The sequence below is a fragment of the Phalacrocorax carbo genome, chromosome 11 (assembly GCF_963921805.1).
Source record: "Phalacrocorax carbo chromosome 11, bPhaCar2.1, whole genome shotgun sequence".
Taxonomy (NCBI): domain Eukaryota; kingdom Metazoa; phylum Chordata; class Aves; order Suliformes; family Phalacrocoracidae; genus Phalacrocorax; species Phalacrocorax carbo.
The window spans coordinates 1,087,133-1,111,935 of record NC_087523.1 but is presented as its reverse complement, the minus strand read 5'-3'; the positions used below and the strand labels follow the sequence as shown (position 1 = coordinate 1,111,935).

The 24,803-nt window shown below is 58.0% G+C and overlaps 1 protein-coding gene across 2 annotated transcripts in view; it reads right to left on the bottom strand.

Annotated features, from left to right (window-relative positions):
- STARD8 (StAR related lipid transfer domain containing 8) overlaps positions 1-20,500 on the bottom strand; it is an 80,992-nt gene extending 60,492 nt beyond the window's left edge. Inside the window, exons 1-3 of one of the 2 annotated variants that reach the window (XM_064462784.1) lie at positions 20,302-20,500; positions 18,430-18,976; positions 1,068-1,101 (exon numbers count right to left, since the gene is read on the bottom strand). In XM_064462784.1, the coding sequence (XP_064318854.1) occupies positions 1,068-1,101; positions 18,430-18,945 (550 nt within the window). In that variant the 5' untranslated portion in view covers positions 18,946-18,976; positions 20,302-20,500. Of the gene's footprint in view, positions 1-1,067; positions 1,102-6,338; positions 6,629-18,429; positions 18,977-20,301 lie in introns of those variants that run through there. The other variant, XM_064462786.1, reaches the window with a different exon arrangement.
- Between the last annotated feature and the right edge of the window lie 4,303 nt (positions 20,501-24,803).

The window sequence follows — 24,803 nt, the reverse complement described above, 5'->3', positions numbered from 1 at the left end:
AGAGCCTCCCTTAGTCCAACTGGTGAGATTTTAAAATGCAGGACCTCTGCATATCTTGCCCACGAGCAGGGCCACGCTTGCCCACGGGGCTGTTTGTCCAGGGCTGAACACGAGGACAAAGCGAGATGCAGCGCATTTTACACCCAGCAGAGCAGCGGCCAGGACCATCAACACCATTTCAGACAAGTTTGGCAGCAGGTGCCCTGTCCGGGACCCCACGAGCCCTGTCCCCATCCCTGGTCCCCAGCACCACAGGCACACACCTCCTCTTCCACCAGCCTCCCCGGCACCCACGAGCCCCCTGCGGCAGGGTGGACCCAGCCCCCAGCCTCTCCCCCACCTTTGCAGAGGGAAGGTCAAAGCAGAAGCAGCCCACAGACGTGCAGACAACAACCACGGATTAGCCACGAGCTGCAACGCGATTCCCTCCTGCGCAGCTGTCGCTGGTGAGACAACTCAATCACACACAGCGGAGGGGGCTCCAAGCCGGGGGAGACCCTCCTCCCTACAGCACAGCAGTGTCAAGGCTCTGGAGCTCCTAATGAGCTTATCTGCAGAGCATGAAGCGGTTGACCACAAAGAAGAGAGGAACTGGGAAGGAACCAGCAAGGAGCAGGGCCACTGCCGGGCTGGGATGCCCTGGTTGAACAGCTCACCATGTCGGCACAGCTACGGCAGCGCAGGCAGGCCGGCGAGGGGCCCAATCCTGTCCGCAGACTGCTCCACACCCACAGTGGCCGGGGTTCCACACCGCTAACTGGCAACGAGTGCAACGTACGGCCGAGCTGCGTTTGCAGCCAGGGTGGGGAAAGGATGGGGCGAAGGAAGGGCTGGGCACGTCTTGGGGGGTCCCTCCTGCACCGCTGGGGCTTGGCAGGTGCCCTGGCTGGCACTGCCTCACGCTGGCTGCCTTTCCTGCCCCTTTGAAAAACGACAGTTTGGGGCAAAAAGCATACTGCTGGCAGAAGAAACCAGAAGCCCAGCAAGAGGGCTGTCCCCTCCTTGTAACCCCAGCCCACCCCGCAGCGAGCACATTCCTGACCCAAAAAAAGTTTGTTGCAGCTTACCTGCATCTTTTTTATCTTCTAGCAATGTGAAACACTGTGAAAAGAAAGAAAAAAAAACAGAAATCATTTTGTTATCTTCTTGATTTTTACATTCATGGTCTCCTACCACTCACGTTCGGGCTCGGTCCCCACTCCAGCCCATTCAGCCACTGGTCCACGCCTGGGTACCACTGGAGTTTGGGAAGTTGCCGGGGGGAGGCGAGCAGGTGACTGCAGGGTCCCCGGGAGGTGCCGTAGGGTTCCCTTGTCTGGCTTTTGCTACAGAGGGCAACACGCATGGAATGTGAGCGCAGCCCGGACGCAGCAGCAGGCAGGAGAGCGGGCGCAGGGCAGAGGCAGCCCCAGGAGAGATGCGGGGCCGTGGGCTGGGGACCACCTCCCTCCCTGCCCCCTGGAGAGGAGCCAGGACCAGCGGTGCCTGAGCCAGCTCTGAGGACAAGCAGAGGTCAGCAAAGGACATGCCCAGCATGCGCCCAGCACGGTGGCTCCCTGCCTCCTGGAAGCCATCGGAGAAGGAGCAGCAGCCAGGTGATGCCTGTGAGCTGCCTGCACGCCCACGCACCGTGCACTGTGCATCACACCCGGGTCTGCTCCTGCAGCCCCTGCACAGCCTTCTGGAAACAGGGCTCTGCCACAGGAAACCTGTGGGTCGCCTCCCGTTCCTCCTCCTCCTCCTCCTCCTCCTCACCAGGGTCTGATGCCCAGGGGCTGGAGTGGGCAGAGCTGAAAGGCACACTCCCTGCAGGCCAGTCCCTGTGGCTGTCCTTAGCTGCGTCCCACTGTCCTCTCTCCAGCTCAGGTCCCTCACCCAAGCATCTCTCAGCTCCTCACAGCTGCTGCTCCACCTGCAGCAGAGCCAGCGGCTCCAGTGCCTTTCCACCGGAGAAACCCCCGGGGAGAGCACCCGTGGCAGGACAACAGCTGGAGAACCCCCTCCGAGCCTTTCAGCCAGACCCCACCGCTGTCTTCCCCTCCCAGGCAGCCCCCTCCCACCACATGGGCACTCCAGGACCCAGGTTCCACAGTGTTCCAAGGGCTTTGGGAGAAGAGCATCGTCATGGTGCATGAAGCACAATGGCTTTTCCAAGACAAATTTCAGAAGAATCCAGCCTCACCCCCAGGGCTCAGGGAGTTTTAGGGATGGCGGCTTTGGGCACTGTCTCCAGCGGCAGAGCAAGGGGGAAGGGACCATCAGCAGTGGAGGGGAACTGCAGCAGATCCTCTGAGGAAGGGCTCTGCTAACTGTGTGAGAAACAGCTGGAGCAGAAGGGATAGATCCCAGGACACTCGGACCCTGCCTCAGAGTGAATTACTGAAGGAGGCCTTTTCCTTTTGAGCCTCCACAGGGAATTTCAGCACAGGGACCTGCAGCCCAGCAAAGCCCTGACCGAGAGCTCACGGAGTTTCCCGTCCCAGTTGCATCTATGCTCACTGGCGTTGCACCCTATCTCCACTTGCCCTCCAGTTCCCGCAAGGAAAGAAAAGGGTGTTGTGCACTGATAGGTCACCAAGACGGACAAGACACAGGGTCAACCCCAAACCAGCACAGCTCTGCCCTCCAACCAGTGCCACACTGGCCTGTGCTGGAGCTGGGTCTGGCTCTGGGGGAGCGTCGGTGAGGCAGACCCTCACTCCAGAGGAGGAAGCACCGGGCTGGTGTCCCCCCGAACACGCATGTCCCTTGGTACCTGTGCGGCTGCAGAGATGCCAGTGGAGATGTTAGCGGGCCTGGGAGCAGAGCATACAATGGTGCAGGCACAGAAAGCCAACAATAAAGAAAGGAAATGAAAAAAAAAAAAGACAAGCAGAAAGCAGGCTGGGCTCTCACTCGCCAAGCCTCTCCACGGGCACAGCACCCGCGGTGGGGAAGGGGCCACCAGCACCACACGCAGGAGCTGCCCCTCGCCTGGGGCTCGGCTTCTGCAGGGACAAAGCCAAGGGAAATGGGATTTACAGATGGCAGAGCCTTGCCAGCACGTGGGAGACGATGGCGATTTGCATGGAGGTGGAGGAGCAGGAGGGTCCCGGCGCTGCCCAGGCCCCGAGGCGAGCGCAGAGCCCAGGACCCTCCCCAGGCCCCCGGCCCCTCTCCAGACACAGGCGAGCCCCCTCCAGCGCAGCTGCAGCCCTGCTCAGCAGGGCCAGAGGAGTCGGTAGGGCAGCGGGGATCGCTGCAGGAATGCAGCACGCTGCTGAGCCGGCCTTTCCCACGGGCCACCCGGGACCCCTCTTCCTGCCGGGACAGCGGGGCTGGGGATGACCTTGGGGGAGACGGCCTTAACCACCTCCCCGCTGCTGGGCTTCTCGCAACAGTGCCTGCCTGAGAGCTGCGTGCTCAGCTCCGTGCTCCCCCAGGAAAGCCTGGCAGACGCCCGAGTCCCACTCTGGCAGTGTGCGGGCAACTGGAGAGCATCAGAGCCAAAAATGTTTGGACAGGGAGATGATCACCCTATCGTGTCTGTTATCACAAGCTCTGCAAACATCAGCCTGGCAGCTGGCACAGGCAGTTGATACCTGTGGAGCGGGGCAAGGTCTGGTGGGTGATGAGGTAGGGCTGTTCTCCCAGGCCATAGCAAGGGCAGGGAAAGCCGGTTCCTGTGCTAAGGCACCTTTGGGGAACCTCCTGTCCCCTGCTGTCATGTCCTGGCCCTAACACTTTCTTTTTCCCATGGAATCTTCCTCCAGCCACAGCTCCACCTCAGTTAACCTGGAAAACATCAATCCCACAGGCAGAGCCCTGCATGTTTCTCCCCCTTCAAGAAATTCCTCCGCTGTTCATAGTGAGTAGCTGAGCAACACCGGCACGGGGAGGAAGGTGGGAGACTAGGCTGAAGCAGAATCCTCAGCCCCACGTGAGGCCATGGGTGCTCGCCGAGGGGAATCAGGATGGTGGGTATCCTCCGTCCCTTCAGCTTCGCCGGTGCCAGCTGGCCCCAAAGCCCACCCAGCTGCTCAGCCCTTGGCTCCCGCGAGGCAGGGCTGCTCCCCGGCTGCCCCCTCCCAACGCCTCGCACTCCACGGGGACTTGTGGGACCCAGGTGGGGACCGGCCAGGCCTTGTCTGCTGGGCAGGGGGTGGCTGCTGCGGAACTGAAGTGGAAATATGGGAACGGCAGTATGCCGACGGAAGAGAGAAACAAAGCGTCCACCAGAATACCTTGTGTTGCTGCAAGCAGCGCAACGGGAAGCTTAAAACCAGCAAAGGAAACTATGCAAAGAGCACAGCCGCTCCTGAACCTGGGAACAAGGCACCTGTAGTACCTAGCAGGGAGACCCTTACCTCCGTTCTGGGGTTTTGCAATGCCAGACTCAACGGGAGCCTCATGGGCTGAGCTAACAAGGAAGCACAAAACGCAGAAGCATCATTTTGGCCCTCACCTCAGAGCATCAGGGAAGCTCCCATCCAGGCAGAGCCCCCTATCCTTCCCTGCTGGGCCACTGCTCCAAGGGAAGCACCACTTTGCTTGCACCTAAAGCAACAGATTTTCCTTTTCCCCGTGGCAGGTAGCTGGTGGTGGTGTCCAAGGGACTCTCACCCCTGCTCTCCAGGGCTTGTTCTCCTTGGGCAGAGCCCATCCCTTCTGTGGGTAAAGCCCACCTATCTCCTGGCAAATATCTTCTGGAGCCTCCAGTTGCCTGGAGCTTCCCTTACCCCTGGAGGGAATATCCCTGGAGCTTCCCAGGCCCCTGCACGGCTCCCTGGCCATGACTCCTCAGTTCCCGGGGATGACAGGGGGGAGGAAGAGCCCCAGAACCAAAGGGCAAATTTACTCCCAGACCCACGGATTACTTTTGCCACGCTCAGCCCCCACACTGCTCCAGGCATACTGCAAACGGGTTTGTTAAGCAAGAAGCAGATCAACTATCAGCTTAATTGGTAATCCAGAGGGTTCAGATGGGGAAGCATCCTCAGATGGCGGGGCTGGGAACATGCCCAGGGCGGGGAGAAGTCCCCTGCGCTGCCCGGGGCTGCGACTGGAGGAGCAGCTGCAGGAGCCATCCCATGGCCTCCAGCAGCTCGCCGCCTCCTCCCTGCCACCCACACCAGCGGGGCAAGCGGACCCTTCCTCAGGCATGAGGTTGCCAGCGGTCGCTGGCTGCTTTCGGCTTTGCCCGAGTCCGCGGGGAGCCCAGCCCCTCTGGGAGCTACAGCTCTGCAAGGGGGGATGCAGGACCCGGGCCCTGCCTCCCTCTCGCCATGAGCACGATGGCAATGACAACACGCAGCTCACAGGATCGAGGAGGGTTAACAAGGGCTTGCTAAGCTCCCTGGAGACAGCAGGGACAAGACAGCTACTAATATTATTAATGAATTTCACAAATGTCATTTTTAGACTCAACTATTTTAAGCTTTGCATTCAAACCCCGGGGGAACAGCGTGCATTCCACATTCATTTTGCCATGGTGGATCCACTCGCTTGACACAGCCTGGTGTACAGCACTGGTTGGAAAGGGATTTTAGTGCTCTTCCCGGCCTGAGGCTCCTGAAATCCATACTCACAATACCTCCAAAATCCACCCGGCACACCTACCGCTGCACTGCACAGGCTGTGATACAAAAAAAATCCAACACAACAAACAGGGGCAGCCAGAGACTTGCACATTATTAAGGCGGCAGATGAGGAATGAAACCCGAATGAAAAACACCAGATGCCACGAGAACCACCGCTGCAGGAAATTAAAATCTCGGGGCCTCCAGTCTCACTGTTCCTTTGTCATCCTGCTCGCAGCCGCTTTGCCCCTCCAGGTCGGTGAAGCCAGATGCGGCCCCGCGGCCGCGCCAGGAGCGACACGAGCCTCCAGGCGAGCCCCAGTTTGCCGGGGTGCCCCAGCCCAGCCCAGCCGCGCACGGCAGGACCCAGCTTGGCATGTGCAGACCACGTCGGGGGGCTGGCAGCTCACACACCCAGAGCCCACCAACAGCTGTGTTACAACCGCGGCGCTGCATCCACGCACACGCCGCCGGGTTCGGCCGGGCGCAGCACCCTGCCCGCCGTCGGGGGTGCTGCCTCCCAGACGTGGGTACCATCGGCGACGGGTCGCGGGTGAGCGCAGGGCGCACTGGCCAACGCACCCGCATGCGGCCCACCCAAAATTAACCTTTCACGTGCACGCGGGGCACGGGCACAACGTCCCTCTGGAGCAGACGTCAGGCACCGTGCACAAACCCCAGCCCCGCCAGAGGCGCCTCCCCCACCGTCCCTTCCGGCAGCTTCTCCCGAAATTAGGAGGGTGTCGAAAGACGGACACCATTAAATTGACGGTTCCTTACCTTGGCTCTTTTGAAACAAGCCCAGAAAAAATCCAGCAGTGGCATGATGGGCCGGGCGGGGGGGGAGGGGGGGCAGGCACGGAGCCCCCCCTAGACCGCGGCGCTGCCCCCGGCCGCGGGGAGAGCCCACCCCGGCACCCCCATGGCTGCTGGCTGCGGCACACGGAGCCGGGCAGAGCCCCAGTGCGGGCAGGGGCTCGGCGCAGGCAGGGAGGCAGGGAGGGAGGAGGCAGCGCTGCCTGCGGAGGCGGGCCAGCGATTCAAACCCTGCACCGTTATTCAGTTGGTCGCGAACAGGCTTGGACGGCGATTGAAATTCCCTGAAGACTGCGAGTTTTAAACAGCTCCAGGCTTTCCTTCCTGCCTCGAACGCACCGAGCAGCACTCCCCTTCCCAGGCAGTGGGAAGGAGCGAGGGAAAAGAAACACCCCAGAGCAACAGAAAAGGGAGCTTGGCTGTCAAAGGCACATGGAGGACGTTGGAAACCCAAACCCCAGACGGTTTAGGTTTTCACTCCAGCCCCTGCTCCAGCTCACCAGCAGCAGTCACAGATGCACTCGAGAGGGCTCCCGAGGCTCTCCATGCCAAGGGACAAGCCATACCCACGCGGTCACACAGTCGTCCCCAGGTGTCCCCACCGCAACCGGCAGCCTCCTGCATGCTCCGGTGCGGCCAGGTTCTCGGTGGGCACCCAGCCTCACCGCGGGCAGGCAGCCCCTCTGGGGGCACTGGCCATGGCTGGGCAAGCCTGCAGGTGTGACTGCAGCAGGGAGATAAACATAGGGGGAAAACCACCCCCCAGCCATCAGATGTGGCCTAGCCATTCACTCCAGCTCTATTCACAGCTCCTTATCTTCATTCCACAAGCATTTGTGCGAGCTTAGCATTTGTTCACGAGAAATACCATAATGAAAGGCAATGCCACAAACCTTTGTGCAAGCCATCCGGTGCGCAGGCCCCCAGGCGAGAAGTTTTCTTGCAGGCACATAAGAAAACCCCACCAACCGGTGATTTGCAAGATTAGCTCAGAATAAGCAAGGGCAAGGTAATCAGCAGCGATGCCCGGGCTGAGCCACGGGTCAGTGTCACTGAGACAAGTGTCCTGATCCCGCAGGACGCTTGGTGGATGCCCAGCAAGCCGGTGGCACCGCTCCTGCCCACCACCCACGCCAGGCTGGCACCTGCCTCCACGCACCCCCAGGGACGATCCTGCCCATGCACGGCCCGGGCCGTGCGCGTCGGTGGGTAGCTTGTGCTGGCGGGCGGGAGCACGGCGTTCTCCCCCAGGACAAGGCGCTGTCTGTAGCGATACCCCAGCAGCCGGTGCATGTGGCAGCTGAGCCCTCTGCCACACGTCAGCGAGGGCGGACCAGGACGGGGCGCTGGGGACCCCAAAGCAGGACCGGCACCTCAGCAGACCGCTCCTGCCTGTCCTGGGGCCGCCTTCACTGCTCTTCCCTGCCTGTCACCAGTGTCCCCCAGACCGCCTGCTTTGTGCACGCGGGGGGCACCGGGACAGCCTCGAGATGCTGGTGGAGCAGAAGACCATCAGGGCGAGGAGCGGAGGAGCGAGGAAAACACTAGCAGGCCTTGGTTGGCAGAACCTCGGTTGGTGGCAACGCAAGCACAGGACATCCCATGGTGTGCGGCAGCTCCTCCCAGCCACGGCCGCCACCACCGCTCAGATCCCAAATCTGCATTACAGCGGGGACAGTGCCAGCCTCGCGGGTGCTCTCTGCGGTGAAGCGGAGCCAGCGGTCACAGCTCCTGGGACACATGAGCTGGGAGACAAGGCAAGGACAGGAGCACGGAAGACCATGACACAGCAGAGCTGGAGAAGGCGGCATCGGGCACCGCCACCCCCATAGCATCCCACAGGCCCGACCCACACCCAGGCCCCCCCAGCTCCTCAGCGCTGCCCGGCAGCACCGGCACAGCCCTGGCAGCAGCACGTGGGTGGCGTCAGTCCCAGCGCTGGCTCCAGCTGCCTCTTTCCATCTCCCCCTCGCTCATTCCTGAGCGGTGTTTTGGCCCCGCTCCCAGGCTTGGCACCGGCCGCAGCTCCTCTGCCATGTCCCTGGCGCTACTGGGCCAGCGCAGCGGGGCTGGGGGCACCAAGGCACAGCACAAGCATTGTGTGTCGGCCTCTTTTCTCCTGCTTTAAACGCCTGGGGCTGGGAAGAGAGTCTCACCTCTATGGGACACTTGCCCGGGGTCACCTATCCTAGCAAGCATCTTATCCCTAGAAGCATGCACGTAGGAGTTAAAGGCAGACACTGCTGCCTAACAGTCAGCCACCCTCCGTAACTCACTCACCGCTGCCTCAAGGGCCACAGTTTTTATTCCGAGGACTCGCAAATACTTCCCTGTGGTGGACAAAGGCAGCTGGGATAAGTGCCCGTTTCCAGACGTGCCCATCCAGCTCACTGGGTACCGCTGGCATTGCGTGGAGAGCTGCCAGGGGACCCGCCGCTGTGGCAGCGCCAACGGACAGCATTGCCACCACGGGATCCTGTGGACGCTGGTCCCGGCCTTCGTCACCATGGGCAGCCGGGAGAAACGCCTCAACACTTCTTACAGGCTTTCCCCTTGGAGCGGGGCAGAGCTGGGGCGCACGGGCAATGCTGCCCTGCAGAATGCCCCGCCGGACCGGGAGGCACAGGCAGCACGTCAGGTGGCAAACAGATACCCGTAAGGTAACCACGACAGAGCGATGGAGACGGCTCTGTCCTGCCAAAACCAGGGAAGTCCTTGCGGAAGGGAGGGCGGCCACACAGCGGCACAGGTACAACTATACCTGCCCACCAGAAAGGCGCTGCCAGAGAAACAACCCACCAGCACCTCACTTCACTGCTTGCTCTGGCGGTGTTAAGTCCCTCTCCCACTTCCTCCAAAAGCAAAAAAAAAAAAAAAACCAAACCAAACCAAAAGTTAGTGCAAACAGAAGAAAGCTGTCTCCTTCCCAGGGCCTGGGAGACAAACCACAGAGGCTTCTGCATGCTTCTGTAGCTTCTTCCTATCCAGTCATCCCAAAAGCATTCAAGTAATTTGAAATCTAGGATCCTTCTTCAGCATACCAGGATATCATCCTTGGTAAGAATAGGTCCTGGGGACTGGACACCCTGCAAAGCGGCTGAAGCCTGTACACACCAAAGCGGGCGCTACTGCCAAGTGATGCCAGGACACGGGCTGCACTGCTGCATTTGCCTCCTCCCAACATTTATAATGTACCTGCTCCACAGACATCTATAGGAGAAACAAAAGCAATTTCTATTAATTCTCTGTATATATATATGTGTGTCACTACCACCTTCAGGCTTAAGCAAGGACCCAGTTTAAGCTCAAGTTGATTTTAAAAGGCTGATTCTAAGGAAAACTGTATACTGTACAGGCTCACTAAGAGTCTTCCACGTGGTGATGCCAGCTCTGCGCCGCCTGCTGCCCGCAGCGCCCAGAGCTGGGACGGGCACGGGGATGCTCAGCGACCAGACCCAGCACCACGACAAACATCTTGCTTTCTCCATAAAGTCATGGGACAGGGCTGGTATTCTGGAGGACAGGTACAGCCTCTTCTCACAACAGATCATGCCCAGAGGATCCCATGTCACCTCCAAACAGGCCTGCAGCCAGCAGCTATTCCTGGCCCATTGATGAGCTATTGCTGTCACGGCTGTTGCTAGCAGCACAGTATTAATAACAGCTAAAGGCCGGCAGCCTGCCAGGCAACGTCCTCGCCGGCAAAGAGAAGCCACTGTCGCTGCTGGTACCACTCCCGAGGGCTGACCCCATTTCTGAGAGAAAAAGTGGGGTGTCTGAAGGGGCACAAGCAGGGGGCAAGCTGCGCCTCACCAGTGAGCAGCCCCGGCGAGCCATTAACATGCAGTGATTTTCCACTTGCTGGTGTGTGTATGCATTTCCCCGAGGTCAGGAAGGGAGCAGCGACTCACAGAGCAGGCGTTTGCCCCATTAGCATAGCAGGAACAGTAACCCTTTTCTTTTAATAAGGCTGAATTGCTGGGCGGGTGCTGACGGGGCAGGGCTGGCAGCGCCCGGCAGGGGCTGTGACACCGCTGGGGTGGCAAAGGCGTAAAACCTGCTGCCCACGGGAAGCATCGCCCAGGAGGCTGCAGAAACCATGCGTTCAGGGGCAGGGCCGAACCCCTCCTGCGCCAGACCAGCCCTCCCGTGCCCCGGGCGAGGGGCTGCAGGGGCTCTGCCCGGGGACGACGGGCACATGGCACCCCACGGCGGGGGCTCGGCTGTGACGCCAGCCCCAGCACGATCAAGGTGCTGGGCTCCAGCCGAGCAGCCAACAGTCTCTGCTGGGCTTGGTGCCCTGCTACGGAGGGGGCACCCGGCTCCACAATGCTGGGCCATGAGAAACCGACTGGGATACGTGAACGTCGAAGAGCAGCAGCAGACAATTCCCAGCTTCCCACTGTCCCACGGCTGCCCCATGGCACCAGTGAGGCAGCGAGCTCCCTGCCTGCCATCACTGCTTCTCCCTTAAAAGGTTTCTCATTAAAAGTAACCCCAACATGCACGTTCCAGTTTCCAATGGCGCATTCGGGAACATGAGAAAATTGTTAAAAAAAAAAAAAAAAAAAAGCAGTTCTCAACAGATGAGGGTCTGAACTGGTTGGGTTTGATTCTGAAAACAAACCATTCAGAATCAGAACTCATGTCATCTCTTGGAAAAGGTACCTAATTCCGTCACTCGTATCGGGGCCCCTGGCCGTCGCTGCTCAGCCAGACGTTGCCGGACATCCACCAGCAGTGGCCCAGCCCAGGCGGGCAGGGAACCGGGGCTCTGCCACCCATCTGCCCCGGGGAGCCGGCCAGACCCCCCTCACCAGAGAGCACCGCCCTGGAAGGGGGCACGCAGCACCCGGAGGGGTGCCGTGGGGTGGCAATCAGTAAGGGAACAGTTTTGGCAAATGCATGCTCGATTATGAAAGCTCACCCTCCAACGTGACCAGCCTCAACACATGCACGCATGCAAACAAAGAGCCCATTTATCGATAAAGGAGAGTTATTTCCAGTGGGGCAGTTGCTGTTTCTACTTTGAGGAGGGACAGACAAGCTATGAATAAACCAACTGGGCTGGTGCTGAGACCAGGACAAGGGGAAATGCCCCAGCTTTTATCTGTCGGGGACACGCCACCCACCTGGCACACCAGCCTGGTCCTTGCGCTGCAGCCTCTGCTGCACCGTGCGCCCTGCGCGGGGGTCCAGCAGGGCAAGGGGCCCGCCGGGCTGGGGGCACGCGCCCGGGTCCGCTCCTGCCCGAGCGTGCCGTGCCAGCACCTCCGGGGAGGTTTGCCTGCTGGTGAGCGAGCCGGCATCAGCGGCTGGTGCTGCAGCAGGCTTGGCTGTGGCTCCTGCCGGGAGGCGCACGCGGGGTCCCAGGGCACGGGCAGGACGTGCTGGGGATGGGCGCTGCCGGCGAGGGAGGCCGCGGGCGGATGCTCAGGTGCCCAGGGAGGCCCAGCACCACAGCAAAGCCTCCCTCTCTGACAGACAATTAGACAATTACTTAATCCCCACGTGCCAGCTTCTGCGGCAAAAGGAAACGCGCCGGTGAGCCGGGCAGCGCCCTGGGGCCAAAGGCATAAATCCCCCGTCCCACAGCTGTGAAGCAGCCAGCTGGTCCCACAGGCGTCCCCTCGGCAAGTCCCTTTTTGAAGGCTGAGACGGAGGAGCAGGATGTCACCCTCTCCCAGCACTTGTGGCACTCACATCCTGATGATGCTTCACCCTCCAGCACCAACTACATTTTCCCTTAACTCAGATGCACGCTGGACTCCCTTGGATGACCTGAGGGCCCCTTGCCTTACCCACGGCTGCAAGAAGTCCCCCAGCCTCCCCAGCCCTCTCAAAGCTCCTGGCAAAGGCCGAATCTGTGCATTTCCCTGCAAAGGACAGTCTGTTTTGTAAATACCAGTGAATGTATTCACAAATACTGATTTATTTAGCATACACACAAAAGCCAAATCAACTTTTCAGAGGACTAGTCCTCTCAGACTCGCCAAACTCCTCAGTTTCACTGAACAGGACATGACATCACTGAAAAAATTACATCATGATGTTTTTGTGGAATTTCTGCTGCACAAGCTGGGGTGTGCTCCTGTCCCAACTCACTGAGACTTCTACGGATCTATAAGCCCACAGCTGTCAGCCAGAAAGCTTGAAGACTCCAACAAGAGGAGGTTTGCACCATTAAATTTTGTTAACATAAAAACGTTAGCAAGTGCCCTGGCTCCCCCCCAAAGGCAGGGTGTGCTCCCTCCCGGAGGCCAGCTGCCGCATACCCCGGGCTCACCAGGACCCCCACCTCCGCGCTTCTGGGGCTGCGGGCGAGGACAGTGACACCACCAGCAAAAAATAACCTCCCCGGCGGGGGAAGCAGAAATAACCAGCGGCAGCCCCGGCGGGGGACACAGCCACGGGGGGTGACCACCAGGAACGCGCTGTTTGGGGCACTGTGGAGGATCCGGGTGCCTGGCTCCATCCCTCCTACCTCTTTCCTCCTCCTTCATCCACCCCCAGTAGCTACCATCCATAGGGAGCGCTTGGTCTCAGCCTTTACATTACGGTTTCCAAACCCGCTGGCCCAGCACGCGGCTCAGGCCATTCCTCGCCACACACCCCCCGCTCTGTCTGCGTTTGAGGTGACTAGTTGAAGCTCACGACGCTGCGGTGCCCAGCGTGGTCAGCATGGGGGAAGCACACTATTTAAAAGCATCTAAAAGAGCGTGACTGATACGGCAACGTTTCTGAGACACTATAGTCAAGTTACACAAATTACAAATAGACCTAAGCGATACAGAAGGAAAATGGCTTTTTGTGAGACCTGTATACCTGACTGATTTTACCTCTGTTGATATTCAAGAAAGCACCTAAGTGTAAGTGTCTGGGAAGAGTCTACAAAGACTCCTGTGCAAGGCAGAACTCCAGCAAAAACCTTCCGCTAAGCCAGTTTTCATATAGGCATCTTGAAGATAAAAAGAAATAGGCTGCATTTTTACATATATAAGATGGCACAAGAAGAATGCTCACAAGGCATATTTCCCTTCCCCATGGGAATATTGCTTAGCTGCTAGAGCCTGGCTGGGACATTAATCCTCTGCCCCCGAAGGCCCGGCGCCAGACCAGTGCAAGGAATTGCGAGCATCTCTTATTATTAGCAAGAGCAGGGAGGCTCCTACGGCAAATGTATAGGAAATCAGAGGGCTGTGCTGTTAACAGCCAGGGGACAGCCCGAGTCCCGGGACACAGCCTGGCTCTGCCCCAGGGCTGAGGGGAGACAGACAGTCCCGAGCACCCACGCTCCCCACGCAAGCTCAGGCCAGAACTGCAGCTGATTTAGCGGGGGGCTGCCTGGGAGCCCTTCCCTTCGCAGCCAGCCCCTCCCGCCCAAGAGCAGCACCGGGAGGGCTGGTGTCACGCGAGGGGCACCAGCGCATGCGTGCACGCACGGGCACAGATGCACACGGCCGGCAGCTGGCTGGGCGCAAGGGACACGCTCCTGCCCGTGCCCAGCTACCTGCCCCCAACGGCCGGCACGCTCAGCTGCTGAAAAAGAAATAATCACAGGCAACAGCCACATCTGTCTTTCAGGCTTGCACAATTAAATGCCATTTAATAAAGTAGACTTGATCTACTTGTATATTTTCACGCGGTTCTAGCGACAGCTGTTGTCTGGGGAAGATCCCAGCCCTATTTCTGGCCAAGGTTTGGTATTAATTAACAAGGCAGAGGAATCTCTGTCAGGTGCGGTGCTCTGCTCCCTGCAAGCAAGGGCAGGTCTTTGCAAGCTTAACCCCGCGTGACAAATTCACACACGGCCTCCGCTCACTTGCGCAGGGTTGGACCATCCATGTACCGAGTTATCCACAGCCCGAACCCAGAGGCAAACCCTGTCCAGCACAGCGGCCCGTGCAGAGCGTGGTGCCAGGGACACAACAGCTCTGCTTGCAGGGTCCGGGTCCCTGGACACAGCACTGCTGCTTCCACCCAGCACGGAGCCAGGAGTGAAATTCCCTGACGGATCCAAGCCTCAGCATGTGCAAGCCCAGAGCACGCGGGAGCACAAAGACAACAAGATCCAAAGGTTTTTGCAAACCAGCCTGTGCCGTTTGGCTTACTGAGCTCTGCCATCACGGTCCGGCACTCTGGGGTCTCAGGAGGACGGCCACCATGAGCAGAGGGCTGCCTGGCCACGCAAGCCTCCTTGCAGAAGCACTGAGGATGGCGGCGCAGAGCCTGGAGGCCAGGAGCGCTCCTGAGTCACCCTCGAGAGCCCAGGTTTGCTGTGGCGGCTGCAGTCAAACCCCACCAGAGCTGGGCTGACCTTGCAGTGCCCCCAACAGCAAAACACAGCAAAGCTGCGACGGGCCCCACAGCGGGAGCGGGCAGGGGACTCATGCCGAAGGCGAGGGGCGGCTGCACGTGGCTCTGCCCGTTCAGGAGCACCGCAGAAGACATTTAAAACAAACCAGCATCAGGCAGAGCTTCTCTTAGCACCCTTTCAGTCAAAAGCACTGCCACAGCAATGCCCTTTCTTTAGGCCATCAACTGCGTGAATAAGGAGAGACGCTTCTTGCTCAGAGACAGCAAGTGCCGGTCCCGCGTCGACGGGCACAGCAGCCCCGGAGAGCTCCAGGGCTGGACGGGAGCCACGCGCGCTGCTGCTAACCTTTGGGGACGCCAGGAAAACTCAGAGGCGTTTTCAGAAAACACTTTATGCAAACCCTCATGCACACAAAAGCATTATTATTTAGCAGCAAATTCTTTTCTTCCCCCGGTCCCCCCGCAGCGAGAGCGTCCTGCCCTCGGCCCCACGCCAAAGGGCTGACCTGGAGCGATCTGCTCTGCTTCCCCACTCCAAAGCGATTCACAGAGCTAGGAGAGGAAAAGCGAAGGGAGAGAAGATTAAACGAGCAGGATCTCTGTCCCGAGCGCCCAGGGACTGAGCCGGCTGCGCTGCTCCTGGCGAGAAGCGCCGAGCCCCGCAGCTGCACGGCTGGCCGCCCTTCTGCCGCCAGGGAGAGAGCTCGGGGGCCGCAGCAACACGGGCGTCAAACCCACCAGCTTGGAAACATCCAAGCCCAAACTTTCACAGTCAGGTTACAAGTCCCTTAACAAAACACAATGTTGGAACAAAAGCACCTTTCCTTTCCAAATTACACAGATGCCTTGAGGCTGTTGAGGTTGAGCCACCTCCGGGGAGCCAGCAGCCTCTGTCCTGTCCCCGCTCCCTGCCCCAGCCCAGTCTCCCCAGGACAGATCCTGGGTGCAGCCTGGGTGCCAGACCATGCCCTCCCCATGCCCAGTGCAGGGCTGCGCTCTCTCGGGCTTCTGTCACTGCTGCTGTGAAGAATTCAGACGTCCTGACAGAGAAAGAGGCAGCAACCGCATCCATCCCAGCTCTCAGCCACATTTGTTTTGCTAACGCAGGATTGAATTATGGGGAGAGGCAGATTTTAAATAAGTGCATGGTATAAATAATTGCACCATCTGTTTATGATCCTGAGACAGCAACAGAACACCAGAATAGGGTTTGAAGAGAACCAGAAAACACAATCCAAGTGAAATCCAGCAGCTCTTGCTAAGCTCCAAAGTTTACCCTCTGCCTTTTTTTTTTTTTTTTTTATAAACCAATGACCTCATTGCAGACTCCTGCCTTGCATCGGGCGGCATCGGCGACAGCAGAGGCACGGAGGAGCCCAGCAGCAGTTCCTCTCCTTCCTTTACACTGAACAAAGTGCAGTGGGCAGAGCCACCTCCAGGCAAGAGCAGCACCTGCCGGGAAGTCGAATATGGGGCACGGTCCAAGGGAGGGGTTTCCCATCTCTTGGGGTGCACGGGAAAAAAACTGAGCGAGCACCCCTGTCCTTTCAGGGAGGGAGTATGGATAGGCTTCATCAGGGGGTGACGGCTCATCTCCCAGCGGGGAGCCGTGGTAGAAGCCATCACTCACAGAGCCCTGTGAGCAAGGCAGGTCAACATCTGCCTCAGGATAACAAGAACACACTCATGTAGCAAGACCCCCGTCTCATTCCCCACTCCCTCCTCAGAGGAAGGGGGAGCTTCCAAGAGCCCCCCGCCTGCACGGGGGCTGGATGCGCTGCAGATGGACCAGATCAAGAGCATGCTGGAACCCTATCAGCCCTTTGCAGCCCCTCCAACAGCGGCCCGCTGCCCCCCCGGCTCCCCCCAGCAAGCCGGCTGCCCCCAGCACGAACAGGCAGGGGAAGGGGGCCCTTCACGCCCCCCAGCCTGGAAGGCAGCTGTGCTGCGCTGCCCACCCCATGGCCAAGCCCACCTTCCTCCCCAAACGCAGCCATCCACTGCTGGGTGGAGCCAGCACCCCATGGGGCACGACTCCAAAACACCTTTAAGGGGAGACAGGACACATGCTCCTGGCTTCTTAGCTCAGCCCAGGCGTTTGGGGTTTGTGGGGAGCAGGTGGGCTGTTCTGTGCCACCAGGGCTCACGGGAATGAGCACGACCCAGGCAGAGCACTGGTGACACCCCAGGTATCTTCCTGAGCACAACCTGGATGCTCTGAGCACCAGGTACAAGCTTTGAGCCAGGAAATGCTGTCAGGAAGGTAATAGTGGCTGGTTTATTGTAAGCTGCAGCCTGTGTGGGGGCTTAAATGGCTTGTAGGGACCCCTGGGACCCAACAGCAGGTGGAGAAGCAGCAGCTCTAGGTAGGGATCTGTTAATTTTAAATGTCATTACCCTGTAGACTTTCCTTTGCAGCACCTGTCTTACTTAAGCAAAGAATGAAGCAGAGCATACACACACACACACTTATTTCAATGGCAGGAGAAAGTGCCCGGTGCTTGAGAGGCTCACCGTGGTTTTGGAAATTACTTTCCTGGGGATGGTTTAGTCATCGTAAGGGTGGCTTATCCGAGGGCCACTGTATCTGTGCAAACAAAACAACGGGGTGCCACACTGCTCCTGGTGCCTGGCCCAGCAGAGGCGTCGCAGGGCAGAGAAGCAGACACACAGTCTCTTTTGGAAAACCAAGGAAAACGCCCTCGGCCATGCCAAGGGAGGGGTGAGGCAGGACGCGCAGCAGCAGCTACGGCCCTGGCTCGGCCATGGCTGTAACTGCTGGACTCGGCACAGAAGCAGACACCTCCTCCCCAAACCACACCACAGGAGGCCCGAGAACGAACCTGCGCGGGAACAAAGGTGAGACAAGGCTGAGGCCGGGCAGGAAATCTGCTCAGCACTGCAGCAGCCGCCGCGGCAATGGCAGCCCTAGCGCCAGCGCCCAGTCCAACGGCTCCGCTGCAGCTTCAGTCGCGAGAGAAACAAATCAGAGCTGTTTTGCGTGGGAAAGCAAACCAGGAGGCCCAGCCGGGCACGCAGCAGGACCCCGAGCAGCGGGGCTGGAGCTGCCTGGGCCCCTGTGCCCGCTGCTTGCTTTGCACCTGGGGAACAGCCGCAGAGACAAGCGTGAGTTTCTTGCAGAGGGACTTAAAAGAGGGGACAGAGATCTTATTGGGATCTTGACCCAGCAGACAGACACGTTGCACAAGGAGCACAAATACAAGCAGCCCACCCAGCAGCCTGCTGGTCCACAGTCACAGGAGGAGCCTCGAGCAATGCCCACGATTGACCAGACCCAAACGTGGAGAAAACCGGCCGGCACCGATGGCCCAGGCCAGAGCTGTTTGTCCCAACAGCCTTTCCTGCAAGCCCTCACGGGACACAATTTGCCCTCAGTCCCTGGATGCTTTCCCTGCTCCCCTCGACCACTGCCTCAGGGCAAGCAGGGATTTGTTCCTATCTGGGTAGAAACACCACAGGGCGTAAGACTGACCGTTAAAGGGTGCAAAGGCAGCTTCATGCACAGAATTTGAACCGCACTTCACCTGCCTGCAGCCAGAGTTAAGGGCACAGAGAAGGCAAAGAGACTCGACATCTGCCAGAGCAGCCCAACCTCAGGACCAGCCGGTGCCTCAGGGGTGCGGGTATTGGGGTACAGGTAACAGGCACCCACAGTCACCGCCCCTCTGAACTGCCTCAGCTCTGGCTGTGAATATGACCGAAAGACAGGCACACTTACCAGCTGGCCGGACCATGTCTTCATTTCCCCAGGAGATGGAGAGAAGGCATTATCCTCATCTTCCTCCCGGTCTGGGATGTCGTGGTGTTGCCCCAGGTCTGCCCAGAGTGGCTCGAGCAGCCATGCCAGCTCTGCTTCACCATGCTCAAGCACATGCCTGTGCTTTGTCTGAGAAAGTTCATCGAAGGCCAACACTTCACCACTCCTGAAAAATTTATTCTTGCTTGTACCATCCCCTCTGTGCCCTGCACGATCCTCTGTGAGGCTGATGGATCTTGGACAGTGCCTCCAGGTTCTCCTGGGGAAAGATCCACCCAGGCAGGGCGAGGAGTCATCATCTGTCAATGCATAGTTAGGCTCATCCTCGGGACTGCGCTCGCTGCTGCTCCGACAGAAGAGGCAATACACACCTTCCTCACCTTCCTCGCCAGCTGAAGAGCACCAGGGCAGAAGCTCACCCTGCTGGCCTTGAGACACAGGGGGCTTTGCTCGGTGCTCAGCACTCCTCGTCTCCATTGTCCACGGACAGAAACCAAGCAAGGGAAAACTGGAAAGGCAAAAACATAACTTCTTAGCAAGAACCACCCAGAAGATGACATTTATTTTGCTTTTCCTCATTTTCCTTTCCATTCCCTTTGACTAGAAAGGGATGTAATGGTCTCTAATCCAGGTATGTCCACATGCTTTACTCACTGGAGCACCCAGACCCTGCATCACTTGTTTCCGAGGCCGCAGCACACTGCACAGCTCAGCTAGCCTAACTTTCAGTCAGGTCAACAGGTGCTTTGAAATACCTTGTACGCATTGGAACAACAGCGATTAGCAACCGCTGCCCATTCTGTAGTGGTTCCCTGTACGTCACCCACCAACACACCTCCAGCAAAAGATGCTATCTATGCAATCGCCCTGGGACTGCTGCTCAGCCTCTCCCCACCTTTGTTTTGTATTCTTCATTTCTCTCTTAAAATAGAGAACTCCTTTTACCCTTTCAGAGGGAGCTTGTGTTTCATGTTATGCTCTTCCCACTGCCAGCAACGCAGCGCTGGGGGAAGAGATGGGGATTGCAGGGGTCTCGTTGACCCCTGGGAGCCGTCTGAAGGTTTGTTTCAAGACGGTGCAGTGCAGGAGATGCTGCCTCAGGCCTCCCAGGAGGAGCCGGGGCCATGCCTTCTGCAGGCGTGGGAGTTGTTCAGCTGAGACGGAGGGTGATCGCCCCATCCCCTCCCGCCCAGGCACAGCGGCGGCGCTGGGAGAGCTCGTCCCGCACCTCTGCTGCGGCGGAACGGAGCACCGGGGTGGCGGGAGTCTGCCCGCCCACATCGGCCTCACTGTCCCCGAGGCTCCCATCAACATTCAGCCCCCTCCCTTCAGCCTGCAGCACAAACAGCAGCTCATCAGACACAGACGGCTCAGAAAGCCAGATGTGCCGAGGCGCCAGGCACAGGGAGGCTGTAACGCACTGAACAGAACCATCCCCGTTTGTCTTCCCGTACGAGCGAATGGCTTTGCCTGCATTTCAGAGTTCGGAGGGTGACCAAGGTTCAAGGAAAATAACAAGGTGGGAATAATGAAACTATCCTTCCCACACCGGCAAGTGCATTTTTAGTAGCTTTTTCTTCTCGCTAGGATTGAGAACAAAACCCGGAGCAAGCCCTGGAAACAAGGGTTTCCTTACTCCTGTCTCCCAGGGACCCACCCCTGGCAATGCACGCCGAGCCCCTGCACAGTACGGGCATTGCCCCCCGGACAAGGGGACAGCAGAGCAAGGCAGCTACCCTTATGTCTGCCAGCGCCAGCAGCCCCATGAGCACGAGCTCCCTGCCACACCGTTCCCGTTAGCCACATTATCCTCCAGCATCTCTGCCGAGATACCTGCTTTGCTCAGCGCGGCACGCCCCGTCCGGCTCCCCTCGCTGCCTGCAGAAAGGCTCCCCCCGCCGCGCTCCCGGGGGAAGCGAGCGCCCCAAAGAGCAAAACCCCTGCCCGCACGCGCGGGGCACACGGCCTTGCCTCGGGGCAGAGTAAAAACGACGTGAAGATTTAGCAGTCTCCAGCTTGACTTCCAGCTCCTGCAGCTATTTCGTCAGTCACCTGTAGGACAGGCAAAGGTCAGGAATCACAGGCTCGCCGTACCAGTAGTCAGTGCGTTCACTGGGTGAGTTACTCCCTGATTTCACTGGAAAGGTCATTTCCTTGGCTGTTACCTGCAGCATTTATTTGCCCTACATACAATCCAACACACAAAATATTAGCCTTAGAAGTTTAGCTTTGGGAGGAAAAAAGAATGCTAAATTTTAACTTTATCCAAATAAAGTATATTTCCTAGCTGCTGAGCTGCATCCAGGAACACCTGCTTTTGAGCGGAAGAGCTGCATTTTTAGCACTGGTTCCCCACAGAGTGCAGGAGGACCAGGGGCCAGACCCATCGCTTGGAGAGCATCCCTGCTGTGGCTCGGAGCTGTCTGCATGAGCAGCTGCTGAGGGCAAAACCGCTGCGAGCCTGCCCCAGGCACAGGGGAAGCACAGACCCCCCAGCACCAGCCACTGCCTCTCCAAGGCAGGATTTCAGCCATGCCAGCCCCAGAGAGCCCAGGGATTCCTGCCCTTTCCCAAGAAGGGTTCAGAGTACAGGCTTTCCACTTCCCCTAGGCTGTGAGCTGGCTCTGTCTGAGAGCAAGGGCTTGGCTCTGTGGGGAGGAAAACAAAACAAAAATGACCACCCTTCATTTCTGAGCCGTGAACTTGCATTTCAGAACATTTGGACATATTAGTTGGAGAGGGGAAAAAACACACTACAACACAAAAAAAAAAGAAATCCCAAACAAGGTGTTGGCAAAACTGCAGCCTCCAGCTTCTGGGGGTGCGGGAGGTACCCTAGAGCTGCTGCTAAGGGACTTCACCTGCCACCCTGGGCCCTACCACTTGCCGAGCTGCGGGAGGTGGGATGTTCCCAGCCCGACTCAGCCCGGCCACATCCAGTGCCTTTTGCTGGTGGAGGGTCCCCCTTTCCTGCAGCACAGCTGGGGGTATCCTCCTCCTCCTCCTGCTCCTCCCCAGGGCAGCCCGGCCATGCAGCACCCTGCGGGTGGGCTCACCCTCCCCTGGACCAGCGGGGCAGTCCAGGGGCAAGGGGCTTGGGCTGCCTCGGTTTCCATGTGCTGCAGTTTGCGTGCGAGAAGGGAGGCAGGTGCACAGCGCAGCCGTGTCCCCGCAGCACGGGAGGGCAGGTCCCTCTTACGCTGGGACCTTTGCCCGTGAGAAAGATAAGGTGGCTCCCTCGCAGCTGGAGGGCTGGAAGAGGAACGAGGGTGACGGGAGGCAACACTTCGGAGCAGCTGGTTGACTGAAGGTGTGTATCCAGAAGAGTCTGATTAACAAATGGGTGTACGCCCATTGCTTTGGGTTTAGCCATTAAAATACACGAAGAACACTCTCATTCAATCCCGCAGCACAGCACCTCCAGTAAAAAGCGGCCCATCGCCGTATGTTGCCAAGTCTGTTTTACAGCCGAGTCTCGCGTACGCCTGCGCAGCAGCCTCCGCTCTGCCCCTTGGTTCTTCGGTCACCTGCGCTTCCCAACACTCGATCTTCTGACCTTAAGCTACTTACAATTCTTAAAAATTAAAGGTTTTAAAAAGGGTGAAGTCATTTTGTCTAAAGTAACCTTCGAAAAAAAAAGTTAATATTGACCAACATTAATGATATACAAAGTTCCCAGAAAACAAGCCCAAACCCCACAGAGGACACACCACTGTAGCCACTGGCAAAACCTTAATATTTTTAAGTCCTCCTTTACCAGCCAGTCTGCACCTGTGTTTAAGTTACACTCTCCTCTTTGCTAAGCATCCTCCTCCCCCTTGCACCGATGATGGGGAAGTTCATGCAGACTATCGAGGAGGAGGAAGCAACAACCCATCTGCCAAGTGTCAGCAATGGACCACGTGCAAACTGCTGACAAGCCACGGTGTTCTCAGACCGGTTCTTCCAGATGCAACAATTTTGCTTCCAAGAGCAAAGCTAAGTAGATTGCAAAACGCTGTTTCCGCAAAAAGGTCAAGTATTTTGACACTTTTAAGAACCTTGATAACATCTTTTTAACAAATATGCAAGGCAAGCTACTTGGGTTACTCTAGCAAGGCTCCAGAAGCAAGATTATATGTAAGTGCATAGCAAACTTTAATAAGACCAATTTTAAAATGTCAGGCATGTAAGCAGCCCTGACTGTGTACAAAATCATAAAATTTGCTCAGGTTTCCACCCACCAATGGCCTGGGCAAGGGTAAAAGAAATTGCATTGAGCAATTGCTCTGTGGTATGCAGAAGTGCAAGAGGATGTAAGGGTATGCTTCAGTGCATAAACACATTAATTGGCTAATAGATGGAAATAATCCAGAAGGTCTTAATGATTTCCTATGCACAATTCTAAGTGATATTACTTTAATGCATTTCTTGATTGTTAGCGGGGTGGGGGGGGAAAGACATGCTTAATAATGCTTATCGCTCTCTACAACTACCTAAAAGGAGGTTGTAGTGAGGGGGGGGTTGGGGGGTTGGTTTCTTCTCCCAAGGTACTACTGATACAATGAGAGGGAACAGCCCCAACCTGCATCAGGGGAGGTTCAGGTTGGGTATTCGGAAAAATTTCTTCAACTGCAAGAGTGGTCAGGCACTGGCACAGGCTGGCCAGAGAGGTGGGGGAGTCGCCATCCCTGGGGGGGGGTTTCAAACAACGTGCAGACGTGGCACTTGGGTACATGGTTCAGGAGGCCTGGGGGTCTTGGGTTGATGCTAGAGGTCTTTTCCAACCATAATGATTCTACGACCATTTCCCCACTGCCACAGTAAATAGGCTTTTTTAAAAAATGCCCCTTGTTGAATGAAAGTGATCGTCTTGCGCAAAATTTGCATAGATATTACAGAAAAGGCAGACCAGACGGAGACCCTGCCGCACAAGCGGGTCAGGCACAACAGGACAAGTCTCTTTGCACGTCAGTGATGGCCAAGGCTCAGGACTCACCTCCCAGAGGCTGTCCTTGCTAAAGAGAGGACACGAAAAAATGGCCTGCCATATCCTCCAGTGGAACAGAAAAAGACATGGGAGGGGGAAAAAAAAAAAAAAAACAAACCAGAAAAAAGAGAAAGCACCAAGATCTAAGGGACTGCAATGTCGTGCCGCCCTCTTGTGACCGCTGGGACACTTGGGCCCCCTCCAGCTGGACAGCCGAGGGCCCTGGGGCATGGTTAGCATGTCCCTGCTGCCACCACCTTCAAGGGAAGGCTCCTCGGCCAGGGTGCCAGGCTCCTGCAGGAGAGTCCCCCCACTGCTGCCCCACAGCGCGGCACAAGAGCCACCTTCCTACTGAGTCCCTCTTCACCCACGCCTTTTTTAGTGCCCCATATCTCCATCCCAGCACACCGAGTCCCGGCACGCACCCCTCAGGCTGACTCACGTCTGCGAGGTGGTTACCGAGACCTTCCTCCCCTGAAGCCGCGGGCAGCGAGATGGGGGCTTGCCTGCCCCAGCACCGACTGAAGGGCGAGCCACGCCAGCACTGCTGCGCATCCACCCGCCTTGGCAGAGCCTGTGACCCGCCAGGAGCACAGGCGAGACTTCAGAATGAGCAAACCGCCGTCACGGGGGGTCAGCTCCGGTGGGCTCTGCCACGCCTGACGCGTCCCGCCCTGGGGTAGAGATCGCCCACGCCGGGCCAGGGAGCACCGGTGGGCTTCCACCCTTCTGCCTCGCTGCTGTCACCAACCCCTTCGGCGTCTTCTCCTCACAAAGCCCGAGTGTTACTGGCACCTGGGCATCCGTCCCATGGACCCCTAACAAGAACGTCAGGGCTTTTTTTGCCCCCTGCAGAACAGCTGATCCCATACAGCGCCGGCTGCCGTAGCAGAGCGGCCCAAGACGCGCAGAACAAATGCCCGCTCTAGTCCCAGCTCCAAGGAAACACCAGCACAGCTGCCTAGAACGTCAGCACATCAAATCCTTCATGCGCCTGTAACAGCAGCAGTTCCTCCAGCAGAGGGAAGAAGGATTTACATCTTACCCCGGCGTTCCTACCAACGCCTGTCAAGTCAGTGACACACAAACCAGACGCTTAGCAGCATTCCACGGGCACAGGAGTAGAGAACTGAGCTGGTTTTATGCCTCACCCTCTTTGAATTCACTCTGAGCTCCCAGGCCGTATAAAATGCCTTTCTCTGGACGCAGTATTGGCAGGATCTCTCTGGAGTGTCCCCATGAGCCGACCTGCTGCCTCCTGCCCATGCAACCAGGCTGGGGAGCTCCCAGGGGACAGGCCATTCCTTACCACTACCCAAGCGTACGGCGCACACAGTGCTTTTAACCCACACATACGATTGCTCAC